Source organism: Coturnix japonica, chromosome 1 (assembly GCF_054131305.1).
Source record: "Coturnix japonica strain WE chromosome 1, WE-NBRP24, whole genome shotgun sequence".
In the NCBI taxonomy this organism is placed as follows: Eukaryota; Metazoa; Chordata; class Aves; order Galliformes; family Phasianidae; genus Coturnix; species Coturnix japonica.
Genome location: NC_140663.1, coordinates 105,038,363 through 105,063,403, shown reverse-complemented (window position 1 = coordinate 105,063,403; position 25,041 = coordinate 105,038,363). Strand labels below are relative to the sequence as shown.

Genomic DNA, 25,041 nt, shown 5'->3' with positions numbered 1-25,041 from the left:
AAGGACTGAAAACTCTAATTTCAGTTATCTTTAGCAAAGATAACTCACACAGAACCGAAAGGTTATCTTTGCTAAAAATTCCAAAGCATATGGAATTGCTTTTCTCAAACTACATTGCAGAATTTTTAGTTTGACTAATAATATTAATATTCAGAGTTGTTTATACTAGTTCATTCAATTACATTTCAATAACTTGAAATAGGAATTTCCTAAGATCCTAAAGACTACATTTTAAAGCAATCAGACTATACATGGAGAAGAAGAGTAAACTTAGAACTGATTTTATGATTTGAAATTTTGACCACCTCTTATCCCAAATTTCCTGCATCTAGTTTCTTCTGTCTATATTCCGCTTTCCTGTTTCTGCGCGTTACTTACTACTTGTATCAAAGAACTTGCTTATTATTCATCAGATTTTAAAACAGTATCAAACATTAAAATGCAGGGAAGGTTTGTACCTACTGGCAAAACTTGTCCCACATTTCTGTCTGCTTGTAAATCTGACATGAAATGATGCATACTGTGCACTTTGCAAAGCACAAACAGTTTCACATGAACAAAAAAAAAATGAAATAACATAATCTATACTGTACAGACTCATCAACATCTAAGGGTTCTGGTCCTCTGAATTTTTTTTTTATTTGAGACATTCTTTCCACAGTCTGAACACTCACCTTGAGCTCCCTGAGTCTCTGTTCCATGATTTCATATTCAGCAACTGCAACTGGAGGTACTGAGACTTTAGTTTCTGACTGCTGGATCCATGAAAGTATAGTAGTCACTGTGTCTTTATAGCGTGCAGGAGGCAAACTGTCAAAAACTGCATTCAGTGGGGAAGAAAAAGGAAAGAAAATCTTTTCACACACAATTATTGGTTTTGTTGAAAGAAGATGTTTGATAGAGGACCTAACCTTACTGAACTCAACAGGCATTGTGCAATGGATTGTAACACATCCAGTATGTCAGCATCACATTTTTCCAAGAATAGAGGAAGAAAACTTTTGAAGAAAGAATACACTCTTTCTCATAGTTATATTTGCCATTGAAATAAAAATGATGTGTATCATTTGACTCTCTTGTTCTAAATCAAATGAAAATCTACATGGCTAAATCAGTTTAAATATGTGTATTTAGAGATAAAAATCCAAACCACTTTACTTAACCCAAAATCTAATTTCACAAACGTAACAGGAAACAGCATTGTCTTTTATGGCCCATGCTTGTCTGTTTAACATCTCCTTTCAAGTAAAAGGAGATTTAGGACATCTGTTAAAAGATTTGAAGATTGATCTCTTCTGCAGCAAAGCTGAATTTTATTGTCCTCTGCTCATTACAACAACATTACAGTTGCCATAAACAGACAACATCTGGAGCACACACTAGCAACTCATAAGCAGAGATACTCTGTCTGCCCTCAACTATGCCATCCTCTACAGTAATAGAGGAAAGTACAGACAAGTCTAGTTCATTGAAACATTTTCAACTTGTATCATGTAATAATGACGTACACAAAGGTTCAAAAAAGATTACAACTATTTTTATCTCGTGTGTGTTTCAGAAGGAACTGTACTGAAAATTGATACAGTTATCCAAAAGCAATTTTGACAGACAAGAGCAAGCTTGCTTACATTTTCATAAAACAGTGGTTGGTATAATGCACTGCTCGATGTAACTTATTTTTTTAGTTTATTAACAGAATGATTCTTGAAAAACTTGTACTGTCAGCAAGACATCACTACAACATACTAAAGTCACATCTACTTAAGGTCTATCTCTTGTGGAGAAAATTGTTTCGGAAATGCTGATGTCATTTTTTGTATTTTATGAAGAAATCTACTGTACAGCTACTGAGTACTCATGAACCTAAAAACAACAAATAAAACTAACTTGTGACAGACACTTATTTTCACAGAAAAATATTTCCTGTAAAGAAATCATAACAGAATATCACAGTACTCTTATCTGCCAGAAAGATAATCTAGTAGTCATAGAATCACATAATCATAGGGGTTGGAAGGGACATCCAGAGATCAGAGTCCAACCCCCCTGCAAAAGCATGTTCCCTACACCAGGTCACAGTAGTAGGCGTTCCGGTGGGTCTTGAATATCTCCAGAGAAGGAGACTCCACAACCTCCCTGTGCAGCCTGTTCCAGTGCATGTAACACACACACACACAAACAAAAATAATTAAAAAAAAAAAAAAACAAAACAAAACAAAAAAACAAACAACAAACCAAAAAAACCAACAACCTGAACCATTTTAAAGTAAGCTAGAAACTAAGAATCATTAAGTAATTAAAGTTGGAAAAGACCTCTAAGATCTCCTAGTCCAACCACAAGCCCATTCCCATCATGCCCACCAACGATAGCCCTCATTGCCACACCTAAACAGTTCCTGAACAACCCCTGTGATGGCAATTCCACCTCCCTAGGCAGCCTGTTCCAATGCCTCTCCACTCTTTCTGATAAGGAACTTTTCCTAACATCCAACCTGAAGGTCTTTCCATGCAGAGCAGACATATAAAAAGAATGAGAGACCATTAGAGACTTCTTTTCTCTATCATTTTATGACACTCATCCCGATCTGCACAGTGCTGCCACTGAAGGACAGCTACTGCTGTGGCTGGACAGGCAAAAGGAGCATTTTGCAGTACAGTACACAAATACAGGCAGGAAATCTCAATCTCAGCCCTTGCTTTGTGACAGTATAATTCAGGTAACAAGCACTACTTATCTTAAAATCAATTGGCTATTTTATGTGGTCTTGCTACAGTAAAATTAGGTAAAGCAGAAACAGCAATTATACAAAACTATATGGAGAATAAAATTTATAAATATTATAAATATTAAATAAAATTTTCCATATTTTCCTGTTGGTAGGATGGCAAATAGTGTCAACAAACAAAACAGTGTTAATTTAAATATATATATATATATATATATTTATAATTATATATATATATATATATATATATATATATATATATAATTACACAATAATGCAGTGCTTTTGGGGAAAAAAAGAAAAATAAGAAGAAAAAAAAGCGCCCTTATTTAAAAATATAATCATTCTCAATAAAGTAGCTGAGGAGAAATACCAGAAAGATCCACTAGAAGGAGCTGGTATTCTGTCTAATTTCAAAATACTACAGTCATTTAGAGGTATCATTGCTCTAAGGGAAAAATAATCTCTGCTGTTGAGAAAGATTTAAATTAATATTTTTATCTGATACTTCAATTTTAATTTCATAATCAAAAATGTTAAGTGTACAGTAGTCATTGGCATGCGGGCCACTAATAAAATCACCTTCAAGTTTAATATAGCATCCTGTCCCTTTTGAAAACATGTTTTACAACTACTGCAAATAATATCATAACTAGCAATCATACACTTCATGCTGAAGAAAAGAAACAGTTTACCACATGATGATAAACTAGATGTCCTAAAATAGGTATTCTGCTTAATGAGTTTTGTGGAGCTAAATTTCTATTCTAGATAAGTCTAGAGGAGATTCACTGCCAAAACAAACCTCTCTTCTCTACTGACAAAGAGAAAGCTCTGTCTTATAACCCAACTAAAGAAAGCTTTACATTGCCATAACATATCACAAAATCTTCCATGTATGTCCTGTCAGAAGGAAATCTGATAGTAGAACTACACCAAATATAACTTTTATTATATATTTTTAATATTATTAAATATTATATATTATATTTATATAACAGTGTACCCTTCCCTATTTTCCTAATGTTTCATCATAATTTCAGATAAACTATTCCAATTGCAAAAAGTAAACTGTACAGCTGGTTAAGTGCAACAGAAACAACGGCAAAAGTAGGAAGGCAAAATGCGTAAGTTCATTCTTTGCATTCTAGTCAGGCAAAACCACCTTTTGTCATGAATACTCACTGGTCTGTAGTTGTTTTTCTCTGGTGTGCATGTCCGCAAGTATTTGTTTGAAGTGGCTGGTAAAAGCAGCAAGGTCAGCATCCAGAAACACTGGCCCTTCTTTCTCTTTCAGAGCTTGACTTTGAGCTTTTAGTCGTTCAATCTGGGGCTGAAGAGTTGACATTCGAATGATTTCATCCTGTATGTTTGGATTTAAAAGGAAATAATAATCAAGATGAAGCCATCCTTTGACTGAAATCACTAGTGCCATGAACTCACAATTTCACTACACACTGCAAAATTACATTGATTTCAAAGTCAGTAATAGTAAGAACAAATATAATCGATATATTTTCATATTTTCTAACCAATCAATAGTTCTGATTCTCAATATGACACTTGCTACTGTTTAAAATAACTTTCACACTGCATTATCACTTTAGTAATGTAACACTAAAGTGATTGTGCATCCAAATTCCATGTCTGAAGATCATTCCTTCCATATGGAGGTGGGGAGATAAAAATTTCACATTTGCTATAGTCCTGAACCTGTCTCATTAGATCATGTGCAGTTCAGCTGTGTCACAGTAATGTAATACAGGTTGAGGTTCTGCTACCTTATCTTCTGGAGACTTTTACAGACTGTAACACTAGCAGTTAATAAGAAATTAGCGTTTAATAAGAAATGAGAAAAGTTAATATCTTTCAGTAAGCTTCTCTAAACAAGTTTTTTGCAAGAAGACAGAACACCTGCTTGAAAATGTGCAAAACTAGGAATAATAGCAGGATAGATGTAAATTTATTTCTCAAATGTTGTTTGAGTTTGAAAGCTTCAAGAAGCAGAGACTTGGTAGAATCATGCAACTACAAGCATGTAACAAAATTTATTGGTTACTACATCTCAATTTACAAATTATTTGCATGTCAAAAAGTATTAGATAGGAAGTGAGTGCAGATGTAAGAAGGACTCCACATTTAAGCTCTTCCTCAAATGTTGATTACATTTCTGAAATAGGTATTGTACTTCTGTCCCCTTCAGAAGCCTCTACATGGCAGTTCAAAACCAAGATACACAGGAAAGAGTGGATTTTATGACACAGTACCCCTGCTATGTGCAGGGTCCCCAACCACCAGACCAGGCTACAACACCAGCCACATCCATCCTTGAATGGCCTTGAATGCTTCCAGGGATGGATGAGGCACCCGCAACTTCTACAGGCAACCTGTTCCAGTGTGTCACCACCCTCTGTGATAAAACTTCCTCCTCATATAGAAACACCATAGAATCATAGAATCACCAAGGTTGGATCATCCAGTCCAACCGTTCACCTATTACCAATAGCTCCCACTAAACCATGTCCCTCAACACAAAATCCAATCGCTCCTCTCCTTGAACACCTCCAGGGTCGGTGACTCCACCATCTCCCTGGGCAGTCCATTCCAGTGCCTCACCACCCTTTCTGAGAAGTAATGTTTCCTAATATCCAGCCTGAATCTCCCCTGCCACAGCTTGAAACCATTCCCTCTGGTCCTATCACTAATGACATGAGAAAAGAGGCTGACCCCAGCTCACTACAAACTCCCCTCAGGACGTTATAGAGAATAATAAGGTCTCCCCTGAGACCCCTCTTCTTCAGGATGAACATTTCCAGCTCCTTCGGCCTCTCCTCATACAGCCTGTGCTCCAAACCCCTCACCAGCTTTGTTACCCTCCTTTGAACATGTTCCAGGGCCTCAATGTCGTTTTTGCAGTGAGGGGCCCAAAACAGGACATGGTACTTGAGATGCAGCCTCACCAGTGCTGAGTACAGGGGGACAATCACCTCTCTGCTCCTGCTGGCAACACTGTTTCAGATATCTCCCCTGTCTTAGTTTAAAACCATTCCACCTTGTCCTATCACTATCAACCCATGTAAACAGTTATTCCCCCTCCTGTTTATATGCTCCCTTCAAGTACTGGAAGGCCCAGGAGCTTTTTCTTCTCCAAGCTGAACAAGCCCAGTTCTCTCAACCATTCTTCATAGGTGCTCCAGCCCTCTGATTATTTTAGCGGCCCTCAACTCGACCCATTTCAAGAGCTCCATGTCCTTCCTCTGCTGAGGGATGGATACAGAACTCCAGATGAAGCCCTACAAGAGCTGAGGAGGACAATAATCTCCCCATCTCTGCTGGTCACCCCTTTTTTAATACAGCTGAGGATATAGTTGGCCTTTCAGGCTACAAGAAATAGCGTAGGATATAATCAAGCCATCTATTGGTACACAATAATATAAAATATAATAAACAACCAAGTAGAATCTCTAACCTTGCATTTTTCCAACTGAATTTTAACTGTAGCAGGATCTGTTGCTGGTGTGGGTTGTGCTTTTAGCCAGTTTTCTGCTGTAATTGCTGTCTGCTCCAGTTGCTGCAGCTGGGAATAGAAGTCAATGATGCTATTTTGGTACTCCAACCATGCCAGTCTTTCACTCAGCAACTGACAGAACTCAATCCAGCGACTCTTTAACTGCTCTGAGGCTTGTCTAATGTTGTCAGCATTCAAACCCTCTACAAAGAACACAAGAGAAGAAGCTCAACACTTAAAATTCACAAAGAAGTAAATCGGTTTACAGTACTTAATCCAATTTCTACAACTGAGAGCTAATAAATCTAAATAATGCTGTATCATCAAATAACAATCCTGAACATACAGATGTTACACATCAATGGAGAAAGAATTTCAGAACTACTTAAAGTTACTGTCAGGGTATTTTTGTTGCAATGGGAATGAATTATAAGGTGCCTCATACAAGAAAGGAAACAAAGCAGAAAGTAGTGATATAATGCATAAAACAAATTATACCTGCTGTAAGAAGTAAGAAAATGTGTCATAACTGGATTTTAAAAGCTCTGTCTGGATTGCAACCAGATTTTTAACATATAAGATCCTTGTGTGGTTTTCTTTGTTTGTTTGTTTTAAAGGCAATTTTCAAGTGTATGGAAACAAGGTTCCACAGTTATTTTGATGTTTTTAATAATCCAGTCCTTAAGTTTAGCACAACATGGTAGTTTAGAAATATAAGAGCTTAAGAATAACAGTGCAGATCAGACTAAAGTACCATGTAGTAAAGTCCCCTGTCTCCAACAGCGTTATCAATAGACATCAGGCAATGACTCAGAGCCAAGAAACTATGTGACACTTCTTCATAATTATTTTCAGCCAGGGTTTGGTTTGGCATGCCATACAATGACACACATAGCAACAGAACTGATACAAAAACATTAATAAACTTCTCAATCAAGTAAATGTTTAAGAACATTTAAGTCATACATTGGTTAGCCAGTAAAACAAAAGCTAAGTTTTTAGCAATATCAAATTTCAGGTGTTTTTATATTTTTCAAAAGTTTAAATGCAAATAAAAACAAAAGCCTTCAATGTGATACTTCTGTGATTTTTAAGATGCTGTTGATGCAATTTATCTTAGTTATACACTGCACTTATAATCTACTTATAATATTCAAGAAAAATTCCCTATGAGGGATACAAAACTGTGAAGTTCATGATCACCTGCTTTATGTAGAAGTTAGGAAATATAGTCCTAATTATGGCTAAAGGCATTACAAAAAATAATACTGAAAACTTATTATAATAAACTTTAAAATGACCATTATATACCCAACATGGTAAATCACACTAATTGGAGATCATGACTGCTGTGGAACTCCATAGTTCTCCAGCAATCACTATTTTGGATTCAGCTCAATGCTGATTCAGTGCCACTTGTAAATAGATGACTTTGCAATACCTTACAGTGAATTCCTGGACAGACTCTATTTCTAGGATATTGCCCTAACCAAGAAAATTGGAAATGATTTTAAAAAATACAAGCAAAGATGCAGGAAGATAAGAAGCCTAGCACTACCAGGACATAACAATAACTGTGGTGGTTGCAACAGTTACATATAACAGGAAAATGGATAGCACAATTTAATGACTGAGCAATGATCTAAAATAAAGTGTGTAGAGGTAACAGCATTTTGACACACCTTAATAAGATCCATCAGTGATGTGGGGTTTGTTTGTTTGTTTGTTTGTTTTGTGTGTGTGTCTTTAGATGGAGACATTGCTGCAGAACAACTTTCTTTTCTCAACGTGTCTTATGAATAATGTCTTAATGTCTAATGAATATACATCAATATACAAAGAGGCAGTATAAATCTGAATGGCATAGCGTATCTTAATAACAACAAAGATGACTGGACACATACATAATGAGTGTGTCAATGCCAAGAAAAAAACACTTCCATAGGAGACAAGCTTTTGATTATTCTGTATTTCAAAAACTGCATCTGTCCCATTGTGACTTTGGTTATAAAAATGCTGTATGCTCTTAAGGGAGAGCAAACATCCCTGACACTCTGTACATAATTAATTACCTCCGAACCTGGAGGACGCTTCCTATGACTTTGACAGAGATAGTATAAAAAGGTCACTTTAATTTTTATTTCTCTCCTCTCTTTTCAGCTGCCACAGTTTCCAAAGTAGCCCTAGGCCATATTATGATTACAAGATGAAGCACACTCATGAATTCTCAGTATGTAATAATACTTTTCCTTGTAATTCTTTTTCAAGGATTCAGAGAAGACTGTATATATATGATGATCTACATTCATTAACTCCCCTCTTCTTTCTTTCACAGCTATATCCCTCTTAATCATGTTATATGTGTTATATCCAGTGTTCCTCAGTTTCCATTAATATTTCAGTATCTAAACTTTGAGTTTATAACTGATTCCACAAAGCCACAGAAGAACAAACATTTCTGCTCTTCACATAACTGAAGTGGGAAGTACAAGATCAGAGTGAGCAGAGATATGCTTCCTAAGAGAATACGGAGGCCACTTTAGACAGTATAATATCCTATTAAAATGAAGACCCCTCTGAAAATCTCCAAGGGACCCTCTTTTAAAACTCTAAATTCACAGTTCAGAAAACACCTATCATATATAGGTTAATATATCATTTTCAGAAGGATGCAAGAAAATGGCCATTACTTGCACATCATAAATTTTACTAGAAGAACCTAAGCCAAAATGATAAGAGGTATTTTAATGTCCTAAACCCATATATATGTTCAAATAATTCTAATCCAGAAATGGAACTTGTTGAAATCTTAACCTTTATCTTGTTTTGAGGAAAGCCTGCCCACTTTCTATTTGAAAACTAATAATTATTTGAATAGGTAATGCAATGATGGCAGAATTCTAATGTTTTTATTTTCAGACTGAAATGGTGAAAACTAAAAGCTCAAAACATCCATGAGAAGTACTGATTTCTTCAGTATCGTTAGCAACTTCAGCAACTATCACCTTTCACTCATGATGTTGACATCAGTCCTCTTATTTTGTTTTACTCATGGCAACAAGATGTAGCAAAGCTGAGAATCAGGAGAATTAACAATATATAATCCATTTTCTGGTAAAATACTGTTAATTTAGAAGTAATAGTTCATAGTTCATGTTTCAAATTCTAAGAGATCCTGATATAATCAGTGAATAAATAAACTGTACCCAGAGGAAACAGATTATTGCCTGGAATTCCTTTATTAATTTTACTACCTTGTCTACTGTGCATAACAAATTGTGTCAGTACTTTTAATTGTGCAGTATCTTACATGCAAGTACTCTGGAACTGCCAGTTAGCATGAAGTGTATGTGTTTTTGTCCTTTGCTATGGATATATGTCACAATAATGTAATATTATCTATGCTTTTATAGATTCTAATGCATACGCATATGTGAAATGATAACTCGTAATGAAACAAGATACATTTATTCCTTAAAAAAAAATGGCTCCTAACCATTATGTGTACTATCACAACAAATTCTTCTTCTATATTCACTTTAATGCTCCCTATCGAAAGTCTCTCAGTAGTCATTTTGATTCCCTATGTATTATATTCTACATCACTATAACAATCACGTCCGTCTCAAAACACTAAGCTCCTTCAATTCCTAAATCAGAGAATGTTATTCCATTTTAGATTAGCATTTTAGAATAGAATTGGTTCTGTTTTGTTTTTATTTTCCCCACTTCCAAAACAGAAGAAGCAAGAGATAGTTGTTTTCACTGAGTGTAATCATCAGGCTTTTTTAAACTTGCCAGCAAGGAGAGGCAGAGCACAACCTATGTAGAAGAATGATTTTTTAAAGGTAAAACAGTGACTTCCCTGTGATAGGAGAAGTCTGGCACTAACCTAACCAGGCACACTGCTCACAAACTTAAGAATAGCTGTGAAATCACAGTTCTTTCCACTCAGAATACATTTGCTGACACTGGCTGAAAACATAAAGCAGGAATGTTGCCCTACATTAATACATTTCCTCAAATTATTTTTTCTCAATTCTAAGAAAGAAAGAAATTAGACTAAATAAAAACACCTTCCCCCCCACCTCCGTAATTTCAGTTCTGTTGTTTGTTTTTCTTATTTCCTCTCATAGTAAAAAAGCAAGAAAACAAATACATACATAATTTAGAAAAAAAGATTACCACCATTGTGAACTTCTCTCTTAAAGTCTACCAGATTATTTTGTACTTTCATACTATTCACCTTCTATGCTCAGAAACATTTTTTTTAAGAAACTTTGAAATGGCACGTTTAACTCCACTTCCTTCACTTGCTATAGAAAAAAGTTCCAGTATTAGTCAAAGAAGGTATGTAGCTATAGTCAGTCTGATCTGTTGAACGTTATTTTGAAGATTCAGCTAGGAAACTTTCCTATGATATACTCTTTCCTCTTTTTCTCTTAGTGAATCCAGAAATCCACAAAAATAATAATAAAGAGGTGGAGATTGTATGTCCCAAATGAATTTCAATAAGCCACACAGTGACTATGGAAACTTATTTGAATTACCATGGAAAATACATATCTGCATAAGTCTTTTGTAGTTTAAGATATAGGTTTAATATTGAGTTGTTCTTTTTTTTTTAAACACACCTGATTAAATACAGCCAGAATGCAAAGGTGGCTACTTTTGAAGTGCCACCTCCATTCTTAAAAAATCATCCTTAAACAAGATAATCCTAAAACTCCATAAAATCCGTGTAGATTAGCATTTCATTAGACACAGTTATATTCCTGATTCTTTGGTATAATAATGTAACATAAAATATATGCTTTGAAGCACAGAGCATTCAACAACTGAATTTTTTGTAAGCCTATCAGTATGACAGCTTGTTGTTCATGGTTCATATTTTACTACAGAGTTAGACATTTTTTAACATCAGAGATAGTGACATAGCATACAGTATAACTTCCATCTATCTTACTGCTGACTTTTCTTCTTCCTATAAAAAGTTCAAAAAATTGGTTGAACATAATAGCACAATTTTTGAAAACTGAATGATAAAAATAAACCAGAAAAATGGCAACTTTTTTTTTATGGTGTATAAGTTTTCATATTTATTATTTTTAAAAGCTGAATGCAATAAATATCTTTAAATGTATTTTTTATGATTTATGAAATTTCATACTTTATACAATATAGAACATTACAGTAACACACATTTATATAATAAAATATACAAAGTATACTATAATTAAAGTTAGTTCAGTTTTCTAACTTGGATGAACTAATGTACCTTCAAAAGCCTGGTATACTCACAAAATAAGATCACAACTTTATTGTCTACACAGAACAGATTGTTAATACACAGCTCATTACCATGAGCACATTTTACACACACGTCTTTTCTTGATACTGATGCTGTAAGATTTTTTCTCTTTACTAATTAACACATTTAATATCCAGAAATAATAAAATAAATATAATGAAATTTACTTTACTGTTCCATTTAGACAGCAGTTTTCTAATATAATTATTGTGATAAATATAAACCTGTGCATTTATCAAATCCCTGAGAACATTATCTAAATCAACTCCCTTGTAATTACCATTCACCATCTGTTCCACCAGGGCCTCAGCTGATCTGCTGGCATCTTGCAGCTTTCTGTACTTCTCAGGCTTTTCTCGCTGGATGGCCTGCAGCATGAAAGGAAAGGTGAGTATTTCAAACGAGGAAAAAGAAAGTAAACAGTCTCATGGATGTCCTGATTTCTTGAGACTGCTTAAGCTGCCACATTGCCCTACCAGCCTCCTGATTTGCAATGAAATCACAAAGTATCACATACCAAGTTAGTATTAAATTCAAATACATGACTTGAGAATCGGAACATGACAGAGTTGACAAATGATACATGTCAGTATTTTACAGACAAATCATAGACAGACAAATTAAGAGCTATTCAAAGCCCAATATTTCAGAAGAAAAACATACATTCAACAGAAATTGCTTGTGGAGGAATAGAATATTTACTTTTTTTTTTTTTTTTTTTTTTTTTTTTCATGTAGATCCTGTTTGTATTAGTAAGAATTAAGATCACGCTATCTGAAACGCAGGGTCTCATGTCATACTGAACCTGTATACCATTTGATTGCTTATTTTAATCTTTTGGTTGGAAAAAAAGAAGAAAGAAAAAAGTAAAATGCATATTGAAGTAGAAATGTAACACATATAGTACACGTCCATACATGAGCCAGTAGGCAGGAGTTAAGAATAAACTGGAGAGTCAACACAAGGTTTTCATTATATGTTGCAACTAATACTTTCAGTCACCTTTCCTTACTTAAAAAATTCTCATTCATGTTTAAATGTTTTCACACTAACTGATAACTGTAGGTACAGGCTTGAGTTTCAGTATAATTTAGAAATCTAAATTTCTATTTTCACTTTGCTTGGTAACAATATAGAATGAAAGTAAAACTTTATTAGACCAAATACTTTCTCAATTATGTCTAAAAATTAACAACATCACATTGTTGAATTTAGACTAATTTAGTCATCTGGTTAGGTATAATTCTGATGATCTAAACTAGAAGCCTAAATTTCCTTGTTTAGTTCAGGAGATGTCTAGGGCTAAAACTCAGTTTGAAACAAAAAATAAAACACATTATAAATACCACCCAAAGTTCCTACCTAAAACATTCTCTCATTATTCAGAGTCCCTCAATTTATCACAGCACATACACATATACAAAAGGAAATGCCACAGAAATCATAGGGTGACGTGCGGGAAACTAGCACAGATCTTGGCTGTGGCTTCTCAGTCTGGCTTTTTAAAATAAATCTTTAGCATACTTTTAATTATTAATAATATTTTAACCATAAAATATCCATGAAATTTCATAAAGTTTAATGCCAATAAACTCAAGATGATGACAGTATTTGTAGTTTCTGTAGCTCAACAAAATCTTATCAAATTTAAAAAAATCACAAAATCTCTTCTGTTAATTCTCTGCAGTTTCAAGACTGCAAAACCTTAATTAATACTACTCTATTAATAATGCCAGGTATAACAAACTGCACAGTCCAACTGCACAGAGCTGAGAAGAATCATAGAAACACTGAAATACACTGAAAATAATCTTGATCTGTCTGCAGAGACAGATGTGTAATTATCAGAACTGTAACTGTAGTGAACACAAATTCAAAACCTGAAATATACCAAAAATAGCATTTAGAAATATGAAAACAATATGACACTGAAGCTTGTGGAAGAGAACTCTTCAGAATCTGGTAACAGACCATGAGTCTGGAAAAGTTTGAAAGCATGTCTGCTACTCTTCCAGAAGATTAAGGTTTTTAGATTCTGACAGAAAACAAAAGCACTTTCATGTGAAACACTTAAAAATAAACATGAAAGTTTGGCAAACAGCAGTACTTTTCTCCACTAGTATTTTGTGCCATTAATATATATCTCAAATATGAAGGTCTAACAGTGGATATAGAAGGACGTATGTTTACACACAGAAAATACAATGCCAAAGGAGAAATGGCTGTCTTCTTGGTCATCATACAACCAAAGGGCAGGACAGTTTACCTGATTTACGGAAAAAGCAGACTTAGTTAACAGCACTAACCTACTCATGGTCTTACACTGCACATGCTTCAGTCGTTTGCCAACCCCACAAACTTCATCTTGCATTTTTAAGGCCTTTAGAGGAATTTTTTGTAACTAAATGTAGAGTGGAGTAATTGACTCATAAACACCTTATTTATTCTTTCAGTTCTGTTTTCTTATGGTTTCCTGTACTGAAAAGGACAATACTCTCAATGCAGGTTAATTAACATTAAAAGCACACCGGGATAAGATTGAAGAGGTTTGTGAAATTTGGAAACTTTTACATTTATTGTCATCAACACTATTTTTTTTTATGAAAATTTGTGGCAGCTGCAAAATAGTTTTAAAATGTTTCCAAAACTGAATGTATTTCTTTTTATATTCTTTTGATTTCTTGCACTTTTTCTTATTTTCAGAAAAAAATAATGAACTTTTACAAAGGCTTCTATATAATATGAGATTAATTCTCTGAGGAATATTTTGTAACTGGCAAAACAGATGTGTAATGGCTTAGTTCTAACTAATGGAGTAACATTAAAGGCATCTTTAGCTAAATACCAGATGAAGGTGAAGAGGTTATTTTCATAATATTATCAGAGTTTTATTTGGCCCTAAGATTTTAATTGGTAGTTAATGACTTCATAACATTGAAGACACTTGCACTTCAATAATTCATGTTATTCATATCAAATCAAAATCCCATTTTAAGTATTCTGTCAATGGATGTACAGTTGCATTAATGCCTTATCTCTTGTGATTTTTGTCAACTACACCTTGGACAGAAATCTGCAATATTATTATCAGTGGATTTTACAGCAACTGAGCTTTCAAACACCCATGCCCAACAGAGTATGTCCGCAGACTGCTAAATTAAAATGAAGAACTGAGAACCGAGCATTTAAGAATATCAAGGGAGCAAATTTAATTGTCCAGGATACCTGACGTTTTCCCTTACATCAGTTTCTTACCTTCATTCACCTTTGATCTTTAATTTCTAGGTGCTTCTTGGCTAATTAAAATTCCTTTCGATGAGTTTTATTCTTAATTTTCTGATGCAAAATCTCAAGTTTTACTTCCTGATAAACAAGATTTTCTACCAAGTTACTTCTAACTTTCTGTACCTGAACCTTCAAGTATTTGAACTTACAGTAATGAAGGCTCATTGAAGTTTAAGCAAACAAGCAAACAAAAAAGCCTAAATAATTTCTAGACCTGTTTTCAGAAAATGCACATGTTAACTGGAAAAGTTTAAGATGCATCATAAAGATATTTTTTGGCATTTATGTATAGATGTATTTATTATTTAAGAGTAGTACTGTTGTCCCACAGTGAGCCATAATTATGATGTCCGGTCTCTCTGGACAGCAAGTACGTTTTTCTAAGATGAGAAGGAATAATAATATTTTTCCTTTTCTCCATACACAGGAATGGGCTTTCTATGCATTTCTAATATATTCAATTTATGTAGCACATCTGCCAAAGGCTAATTTTCTGCCAGTATCTGAACAGCTGTTGTCTTAGCAAACATAGTATGTTCCATACAATCTGCTCTTGGCTACATCTCCCCCAAGACTTCTCTGAACTGGGATGGGAGCAGATTTTTGAACTTGAATCACTGAATCATCAGTGATGGCAAACAAACTTCCCTAGTGGCTGTCCCTTTCTGAAGTCTGGGTCCATTCACCTACAGATGCACTTCCATTGTATCATAAAGAAGTAACCCCACTGAGAAAAAACAATGAATAGAAACAAGATGCTTTGACAACAACAACAACAAAAACCCACACCCAACTAGTAACCTATCCTCAAAAGAAAAGTAGAAAGGAACATAATTGGAAAAAGGCTATGGGACTGAGTGACTACCACAGTAGGCAGCAAATGGTAGGTCAGACATCAGTTATCATGGGTGTTCCGCACTACATCATCTACAATGTTACACAGGGAGGAAACTTTCATTTAGTAAGACACTAAGTACAAGGTGATACTTTTTTATGCATGTGTGTATGGCATCATGCATGTTGGGATATGACTACATGTCAGTCATATACAGTCTTTTACAATTATCTCTGATGTTTTCACTTTTGACATTTTATCTTTCATTTGCCTTCTGCAACTTTACTAGGGATTACAGTTTGATAAAAAAACAATATTAGTTTTCATTTATTAAAGCTTCATTTTGAGAGAAATAGAAACTTAAGGAAAAAACAAGCAACTACAACATTGTGCAAACCAATGAACTGGACAGTACTTCCTGCTTTGGCTATTAGTTGAACACCAGACCCATTTTTAAAACTCAACATTTAAGCCTTCATCCTCTTGTTTTCTTTTCTTTTTAAAAAGCAACTTTTTTTTTCTTTTCTTTTTTTTTTTTTTTTAATTATGTAGAACATCCATTGAGAAGTGTTCAACAGAGAATTCAGATATTGTCAGATATTGTTAGAGAGTTCTATCAAATTAAAATATCATCTTAATATTCTGTACCTTAAATTTGCTAGGAGCATCTACATGTACATTGATCTTTTCAAAGAAATGTTACTTTTAAAAGAAGTCAAAGCCAGTCTCGGTTTTTAAAAATATTTACAATGTTAATGAATGACGTTAATTTCTATTGTTTCTATTTAGAGCTACTGGTTTGTCTCAGACTACTTTTGATACAAAGCAGATTTATTTTCTGCAATACTTATCATTAAGGAAGCTGGAAATTTGTTTCTTAAGCATCAAATTATTTGGTTTCTAAGGAAGTAAAAGAAACATCTGAAATTCTGCTACCTCCAGAGTCCTGATTTCAAACCATCCAACATCAATGCACAGATCAAATTCCATACCGCTTTTCCCTCCCAGGCTTCCTCCAGCATTACGTGTGTTTTCACTGACCTAAAGGAACACTTCACAAATGCACTGAACAATGGTTTCCCCACCCCAACTTTTTTCCACAGCGCCAACAAAGGAAAGGTAAGAGCTGCTGGGAAATCCAGTTGGGATCAGAGTAGGATCTGTAGTTCACCTACCTCTATCCCTTACTTGCAGTGACACAGATCACCACCTCCTTGAGAGCAAAGAAAGGAAAGAAGGAGGAAGGTGAACCATAGCTCCTTAGTCCTTTATTGATTTTACAAAGTCTTAAAAACTGACAACATGAGATGGAGTGTCTTATTTATTAGGGAAACCTGATAGTGCAGGTATTCAGCTCAATAAGAAAGTTAAAACAGGAGCTGATTTGCCATCCTTGAAACTGTGCTCTGCAAAATGGGAATATATGAAGGGGCGACAGGAACATTTTCTTTTCTTTTTTTCCCCCCATCTTTTACAGAGATGGAAACGCTAACCAAATTACCTACATATCTACTTAAGACTGAGACAATACTCACTGCCCCAGTATGGAAGCATTTGAATCTATCATTTTCTCCACATGTTTGATACAGTTTATATATTTCTATGAATATGGTTATGTATATTTACATATCATGAAATGGTGTCATAAACTGAATTCAGTATATTACACTCTAAAAGATAATTACACAGTAATCATCCATTAGATACTTAAGTAGTAACATTACGATAAAATTAACAAATAAAGATTACTGTAACAAAAGTATGATTTAACAAGACATGACAAGATGTCTATATACTATCATAGAATTCAGAGCTCTTCAATCTTACTGTTGCTAATTTATGACAGACAAGCAAAGAGTGAAAATCTTGTGAGAAGCAGAAATTAACTTGAGTACAGTAACTTTGTTCTCTCTTTGTTTTAGCAGTACATATCATTTTATTTTTTAATGAAGTCCCACAATCCATAATTATACTATAAGCATAATAGCTTATTATAAAAAGCAATTTGCCTTTCTCTTATTCAGAAAAGGTAAGCTTTCTTGCAACTAGCTACCAAAAAAAAAACCAAAAAAACAAAAAACAAACAAACAACAACAACAAAAAACAAACAAAAAAAAAAAAACAAAACCCCCAAAAAAAACAAGAAACACTGAAGAACATTTTTACTCATTTAGTAGAAACACACAAACATAGTTACTCTTTAAGCAGTGTAGATTAACTTTGCAAAAACTAGGAAGAACCATTTCAGGTTCAGTCATGGTAAAAGAAGATATTAAAATATTTTTTGTGACATTAGCATAGAGATATAATGCATATTTTAAAAGTAAATTATGGGTTTAGACTCAGTTTTACTGAAGACTTCCATGAATCTATAATGCCTTAAATTAAATATGATCTCTCTATTTAGACACCCATTATATCAATTTTGGGGCCAAAATTGGAAACGTCTAAAAATACTTAACACTTCTAAATTTCTCATGTATATGATCAATCAATGCTTGTCAGTTTAGATTTGAACTTGGATTTAAATTTGGACTTTGAAAGCACTTTGACAAGCGAATACAAGCTAACAAACATATATATTAGTACGTTCTCCTACATTGATTTTTTCTCTGAGATCTGAGAGATTTCCTTCCTTTCGATACACCGCAAATTCAGGACTCTGAAGAACTGCTTCTGAACGTGTCATCCAGCTATGGAGTTCTGTTGTATCCGAGTCAAACCTAAGGTACAGAGAAGAGGAAGAAGACATTTCAATTCGACATTTCTGACAGTAGCATTAACAATAGAAAAGGTTAACCAGCTGCTTAAACAAATAAATAAGCAACAGAAATTCCTTTTGGAAAAATACATTTTTAAACCCACCATATCAGATTAGATACCTATTACCTAAACTATTCACTTGAAATTTTGAAAACATACTTTTTCATTTTTAAGTCACTGATTTGACAGCTGAACAGATGCAGCAGTTTTCAAATGAATGTTCCAATTTTACAAGCTGATGTTTTTGGAAGACACGAAAGAAGTGGCTCTCACAGTTTGAATGAAGTGTATCACAAGCACTGTTGGCTCAGCTGAGGATACGAGGCATATCTGGCTCACAAAATGCAGCCTTTGTACCTGACAGATCTCTGCCTTAGTTTGTGCTGCCTGCGCTATAAAGAAAAAAAGCAGGAAATGCGACCATTAGATTGGACCCTCTCCTGATTGATTCAAATTTGTTGTAGAATGTAATTACTAATCAACGAAAGACTATAATTTTTCTACAGCTATAACATCAGAAAATGAAAATTAAGATTCCTAGCTCTGCACATACTTTTAAACTACTGTTTGCTGTAACGCACTTTTAATTATAACCTGGATTCTTTCAGAAACTCCTTTAAAAGTGACCTTAATTGTTTGCTGCTCAGAAGGTAGTAGTTCAAAATGAAGGTTACCGTATGCAAATTTTTCAATTGCAGACGTGCAGTAAAATCAAACAAGTTGATTCGGTATCTAATCTACCCATTTTTTAAAACAAGAATCTTGACACAATGTTTTATTCCCGAGTTGAATAAAACTGTAAGTCTGATTGTATTTATTTATTGTACTCGAAGTTTCTATATTTATATCTAGTTTATAATTACTTTTCCTTTGGTATCAACACAATGAAAGCAACAGAACAGAAGGATCTGGAACAGAATTAACTGCATATTTCAGTTTGTCTTGTAAACATAGGCCTTTTAATTTATGTAATTAAAAATCTACTAAAACCAAGAGCTTGGATGACAACTGCATCTTTGAAGAAACTTAGTTACTTTATAGAAATATGCAACTTTATAAATATGAGCTAAAATACAATGCTGAAAGGTACTAATCTAGTGCTACAGAGATCAACATAAGTGAAAAATTAGGACAGGAATTTAATGTCTGTCTAAATATATTTCTGCTCCCCTTTTATTTTTTTCATTATCCACTTTGATCTTTGTGACTATTTAACAATAAGGTGTGAATGACTGAGTAATACATATTCAAATCAGTAGAAAGAATCACACCCGTCCCTAATCCAGCCTCATAGCCCATATTAAAATTGAAACCTCTTAAGAATAATGTTTATAAAACAATTGCTAATAACTCTATTTGCACACTCATTCACAGAATCACAGAATCGTAGGAGCTGGAAGGAACCTCCAGAGGTCATCGAGTCTAACCCCCCTGCCAAAGCAGGTTCCCTACGCCAGGCCACACAGGTAGGCATCCAGGCAGGTCTTGAATATCTCCAGAGAAGGAGACTCCATAACACCTCCGGGCAGCCTGTTCTAGTGCTCCGTCACCCTCACCGTAAAGAAGTCCTTGTGCACATTCATGCAGAACTTCCTATGCTCTAGTTTCTGGCCGTTTCCCCTTGTCCTGTCTCCACACACTGCTGAAAAGAGTCAGGCCTTTGACCCCTACACCTCAGATATTTATAGATGTAGATCAGGTTTCAAGAAGGAAGAGATGATGGTGAGGGAATGGAAGGGGCAGAAATCTTCATTTCATAGAGGACTTACACTTAGAGGCAGAATATGAAAGAAAATCTCTCTGGTGGTTTAGAAAATCTCTGTATTGGTATCAGGTTCTAATCCTCTAAATCAAACCAAACTGCCAGTGAAGAGATTCCTGCATCCAAGCCTATGCACTGTTAAATCAATTGTTATTCTTGAAATAGGATGTTATCATTTGTTCAGCATATAATAGCTGTATGTTTAATAAACACTGTCATGAAATTTTACAACTAGGACAACAAAACTGTGAAAGCCAGTATTTCCACATAAAACTGGGATACTGTTTATTCAACAAATTGCAAGCACTAACTGCATACCTAATCGCACTGATAACTGCAGGAGAATACAAAAGCCTACTTTTGTAACTATGAGTGAAGTCTGTTCAACGCATCTTAAAATGGAGAACAACCAATTATAAAGCTAATTACAAGACAAAAACTAACAATTTCATAACTGTTCCTAATGTGCTTTTGGATATAAGTTATTCATGTTCTATATCTGACGAAGATTGCCAACATCTCTGCTCAGTGATCAGTGATGTGAAGTTCTATTAGATAAGCTTGCACAAAGTAGTTAGGGAAGTCCTTAGTAAGGGCTTTATTAGGTTGCTTAAATTAGCACAGCTGCCTAAATGGTGTAAACTCACTTGAAGATTGCTAAGATACAAAGAAGCCTCCAAACAGAATGTATGCCTTTTCAAAAAGAGAGAGTTGTAATACTATACAATCCCATGTTTCATGAAATGATCTTATTCAGGGCTTGCCAGCAACAAATGAGAGACAGGAGAACCTGCTCTAAGGATCAAGACAAAATGTGGTCATATACTTATAGATATTCAACTAGACTGCCACCCTTTCTTCATCTGTTTTTTGAAATTGAGCCAGAAGCGTGCAAATCTCTCCTCAAGAATTAGCAGCCCACATTAGCCACTTCTTTCACCTTCCTTGTATAGATGTATAGATTTATACATGAGGCCAGCTCTCCAGCCACTACCAGCAGTTCTTGTAATTAGGATGTTCTATAGCACAGGTATGAAGAAGCTGTAAACTGGAAAACACAGAACATTGGATACAGGATAAAAATAAAGACAAGTTTCAGTTTCTCAGTACTAAACAAACTTGACTGGAGGTAAAGCCATCTTCTTTTGTTCATTTCATTCTGTGGTTTCAATTGAATAGGAGCACTGAGACAAATTTGCTAAAAAAAAAAATAGTGCTTTATTTGCTAAAGAATAGTCTGTTAGTAACTTGGTATAGTATGGAAAGCAACAGAGCAAAATGTTTACCAGAGATCATTTATTCCTTTCTTTGAAAAAAGGACATAGACTCTTCCCCAGCAACATCCACCCCTGAAAGTGTAATCTAGAAGATGAATTAAAAATTTGTGAGTGTTCAGATAGAAGAACAAAGTAATCAGGAAAACCTTGCATGGCCGAGACTCATCAGGTGTTGGTAAGTATTAGCCACTGCATATGGCGTCTGGACAGAACTGATCTCTGGTAACAGATTCCTCTGTCAGTTGTAATTCCTTCTGTTTAAGTAAATATAACTCCATTAACAAAGAAAAAGAGGGTTGGTTTAAAGAGATGAGAATTAAGTCAAGGTAGCTTTTTTTTTTTTTTTTTTTTTTTTTCCCCCAGCAATTACATATCCATAACATAGTTGCACATTTCAAGACATTGGAAAAAAAATCTCTCTCTTGTTCCACTTTCTTAAAAACAGTAAATGCAGGTAGAATATGGCATTTAATCATTGTGCTACAATGACTGGGCATTTCATTTCTGAGTAGTTCAGTTACAGTAACTCTAGATTGATGTATTTGATCAATGAGGTCTTTAAATCTCATAAGTACAGCAGTATCCTTGACTTTAAAAATAAATAAATAAAATAAGTAATGAAATATTGCATTTCTGACCCAATAAAGTTGAGTGCATGTAGAATTTGTTGAAATAAATCCATGTAAGAGAATAAAACCACATCACTTGACACAATCCAGATAATTACCACAGTATAGAGTGGACATAACCTTGCTGCCCAGCTAAAATTTCAATCCACAGAAGAGTTTCTAGTGCCTATAAATTATTTATAGAGTGCTCACGCTTTAGTTTTCAATTAGTTCGTATTTCTGCCGTTCCACAACAGAGATACAATCTTATACTGCTCTCATGGCACCCTCATAGCCCCACACATCTGTTACAATAACTCATTTTCTTAATCATACTAAACCACAGGCCCGCTGCAGATTCCCATTCACAACTCTCTTGTGTAGATCACACACACAAAAGATTTGTTCAAAAAATTACTCCTCCTTCTTCTGGGTTTCCCTTCTAGTACAGGACAATCTGCATCTTTAAGGCATTTCACAAGTTAGTTATACTTTTTCTGTGCATGGAATTCTTAGCCAAATATTCAGCAAGGAATATCTTGCAGAATGTTCTGGAAGGATTCTGAGACCAGCTCCCTTTCCTGGGCAGCCTGAGACTGAGGAGGACACTTCTCACTTCAGCATGTTGTTGAGACTGAGTGCCTTCTCTCAGTAAGAGCCAGGCTCCCCTGAGAGCTATGTCCTCTTAGTTTCTTATTATATACACAATGGTCTCATATCCTTCCCACCATTTCTGGGAGTAGAGTATTACAAGCTGCTCTTGCGGAAGGTGGGCATTTAGCCCTTCCTGCTGGGAAGCTGTGACATACCACATGGAAGTAAAGGGAACTGGGATGGGGATGGGAAGTGTCCCACTAGAAGAGGCCACAAACTTTTCTCTGTTTTACACCATAGCTAGTAAATAAGTTTTAAGCTTCCTGCAAAACAGATTAGCTCAATATTGTGTGGTGGCTCTACCTATGCTAAGAAGCTTAAAACTTCACTCTTTTATTGTAGTAACATTTCATTTTATTGTGCTACTTATCTACTGCAGTTCGGGGCAGGTCTTACACACACTACCATAGTAAGATGATGACTGTGTAGTAAGATGCATGAACCAACCTGCCACATATTTATGTTTTTTAACTTGAGCACTGCAAAGGTACACATAAGAAGTCATGAAATTATATAATCTTTTCCTCTAAGTTAATATAATTTCATCTTACTGCTACTTTGTTACTACTATGACTAAAACATGCTTTTAGTATTTCATTCTCTGAACAGGTAGAAACTGTCTCACAATTCCCTTCATCACAGTTATCACAGAATCACAGGGGTTGGAAGAGATCTAAAGAAATCATCAAGTCCAACCTTTTCCATCCACAGTAAGCATGGCAACATTATGTAGATACAAGACTATTTGCATTGGGAATGTTAGAACTCTTTTTGAAGATATGCATTACTGACTAAAAGCATTTCCATGGCTGGACTGAAATGCCCCACTCATCATCAGTGTTATTCACTCTTGGTTATCTAGAACATGTCAGAAAAACAACTTTGCAAAATACCATACGTACTGACATAATTAAACTGCTTCCCTCACCCTTTATACTTGTAGCTGATAAGCTAGCTTGGACAGTGATCAAGTAGTCTTAGTTCTTATCTACTAATTCAGTGCTTATTTATCCCAAAATATGTTTTTTGTTGTTGTTGTAATTTATTTATTTATTTATTTTCTCTCCTAGATTTTGGTTCAGTCCTAAAAGAATTTTCTCTCAATTTTGAATGACATTCTGGATCTCCTCTACACTCGTGATACTACTGAGTTTAGCTTCATCAACACTATTATCTGCACATTTTTGTACTGCATACTGAGGCATCAAAGAAAATATTCAATAAATCTTCTTAATCTCATATTTCTCCTTCTTTGGCCATTTTTCCATGTTACCTACCTCACAGTAATAAAACCATACCTTCATCAGCCTTAGCAGTTATTCCTTAACAGTGCCTTGGACTGTTTTGATTAAATTCAGACAGATTAGATGTACTGCATTTCTCATATGTGAGAGAAAAGAGCTGAGGAGAATAAAAGACTAGAGACTCCTGTAGAATGAGTTCATTAACACCATTTGCCTTCAGCAAACAGACAGTAGCTAGAAACGTAAAGCATTTTTAAATTCAAGCATTCCTCCCTTTGAGTGCCAACAGGCAACACTTCCATAGTACTAGAGGCAATACCAGGCACTAAATGTGAAGAATATATATTATCAGTTTATTAGTGATTCATGGCAGTTATTGCACACAAACAGGATAAAGAGTTAAAAAATAGTGGACATGAAGTTATAAAGCATACACAGTTTCAGATCTTGATATATCTGATGCTATTCTTCATTCTACATGAAAACATTTATGAATTGCTCATTCTGCAAACATAAAATCATAATCTTTTGTCTCAGGTACCTTTCTCTTTTCTCTGGTGCTGGATACAGAGATATGATGCTGAGAACAAGGACTATCCAGAAAACTGAAGAAAAATGGCTCTTCTAGAATTTCTAAGGTCAGTTAGATTATAAAGAAAGTGCAAAAACTACATTTCTTTAAGAGGACAAGTGTTGAACAGCCCAACAAAATTCCCGTAAAAGTGCTTAACAATCATCATTTAGTTTAGACTAATGAAGTTCTGTATAGTAGTAGACTACTTGAAAGAACATCTGTCAAAATTTCTTTAAGTAATTTTTTCCTGTAATATTTTTTATTAAAAACAAACAAAAAAAATCTGAAACTTTTCTAAGTAATTGAGCAATAAAACCTCAAATACAGTATGTTCAATGAAATGAAGGCCAATTTATATTCAATAGATGTACAGATTTGTTAACATTTATTAAATGTAAAACACTAGATGGAGCAACTACTCTGTCTTAATATACCTCTTTCTTCAAAGGCATGGTCTCTTTCAAATCTGAAGAAGAATATTATTTTCATAATAA

General features: G+C 34.6%; 1 protein-coding gene across 44 annotated transcripts in view; it reads right to left on the bottom strand.

Annotated features, from left to right (window-relative positions):
- The window catches only part of DMD (dystrophin), a 1,121,556-nt gene that overhangs the window by 628,630 nt on the left and 467,885 nt on the right, over nucleotides 1-25,041 (bottom strand). For all 44 annotated transcript variants that reach the window (XM_085549559.1, XM_085549432.1, XM_085549489.1 and 41 more), the window contains 5 exons: nucleotides 18,265-18,388; nucleotides 11,826-11,913; nucleotides 6,196-6,437; nucleotides 3,912-4,089; nucleotides 675-820 (listed from right to left, as the gene is read on the bottom strand). In XM_085549559.1, the coding sequence (XP_085405685.1) occupies nucleotides 675-820; nucleotides 3,912-4,089; nucleotides 6,196-6,437; nucleotides 11,826-11,913; nucleotides 18,265-18,388 (778 nt within the window). The remainder of the gene's footprint in view (nucleotides 1-674; nucleotides 821-3,911; nucleotides 4,090-6,195; nucleotides 6,438-11,825; nucleotides 11,914-18,264; nucleotides 18,389-25,041) is intronic.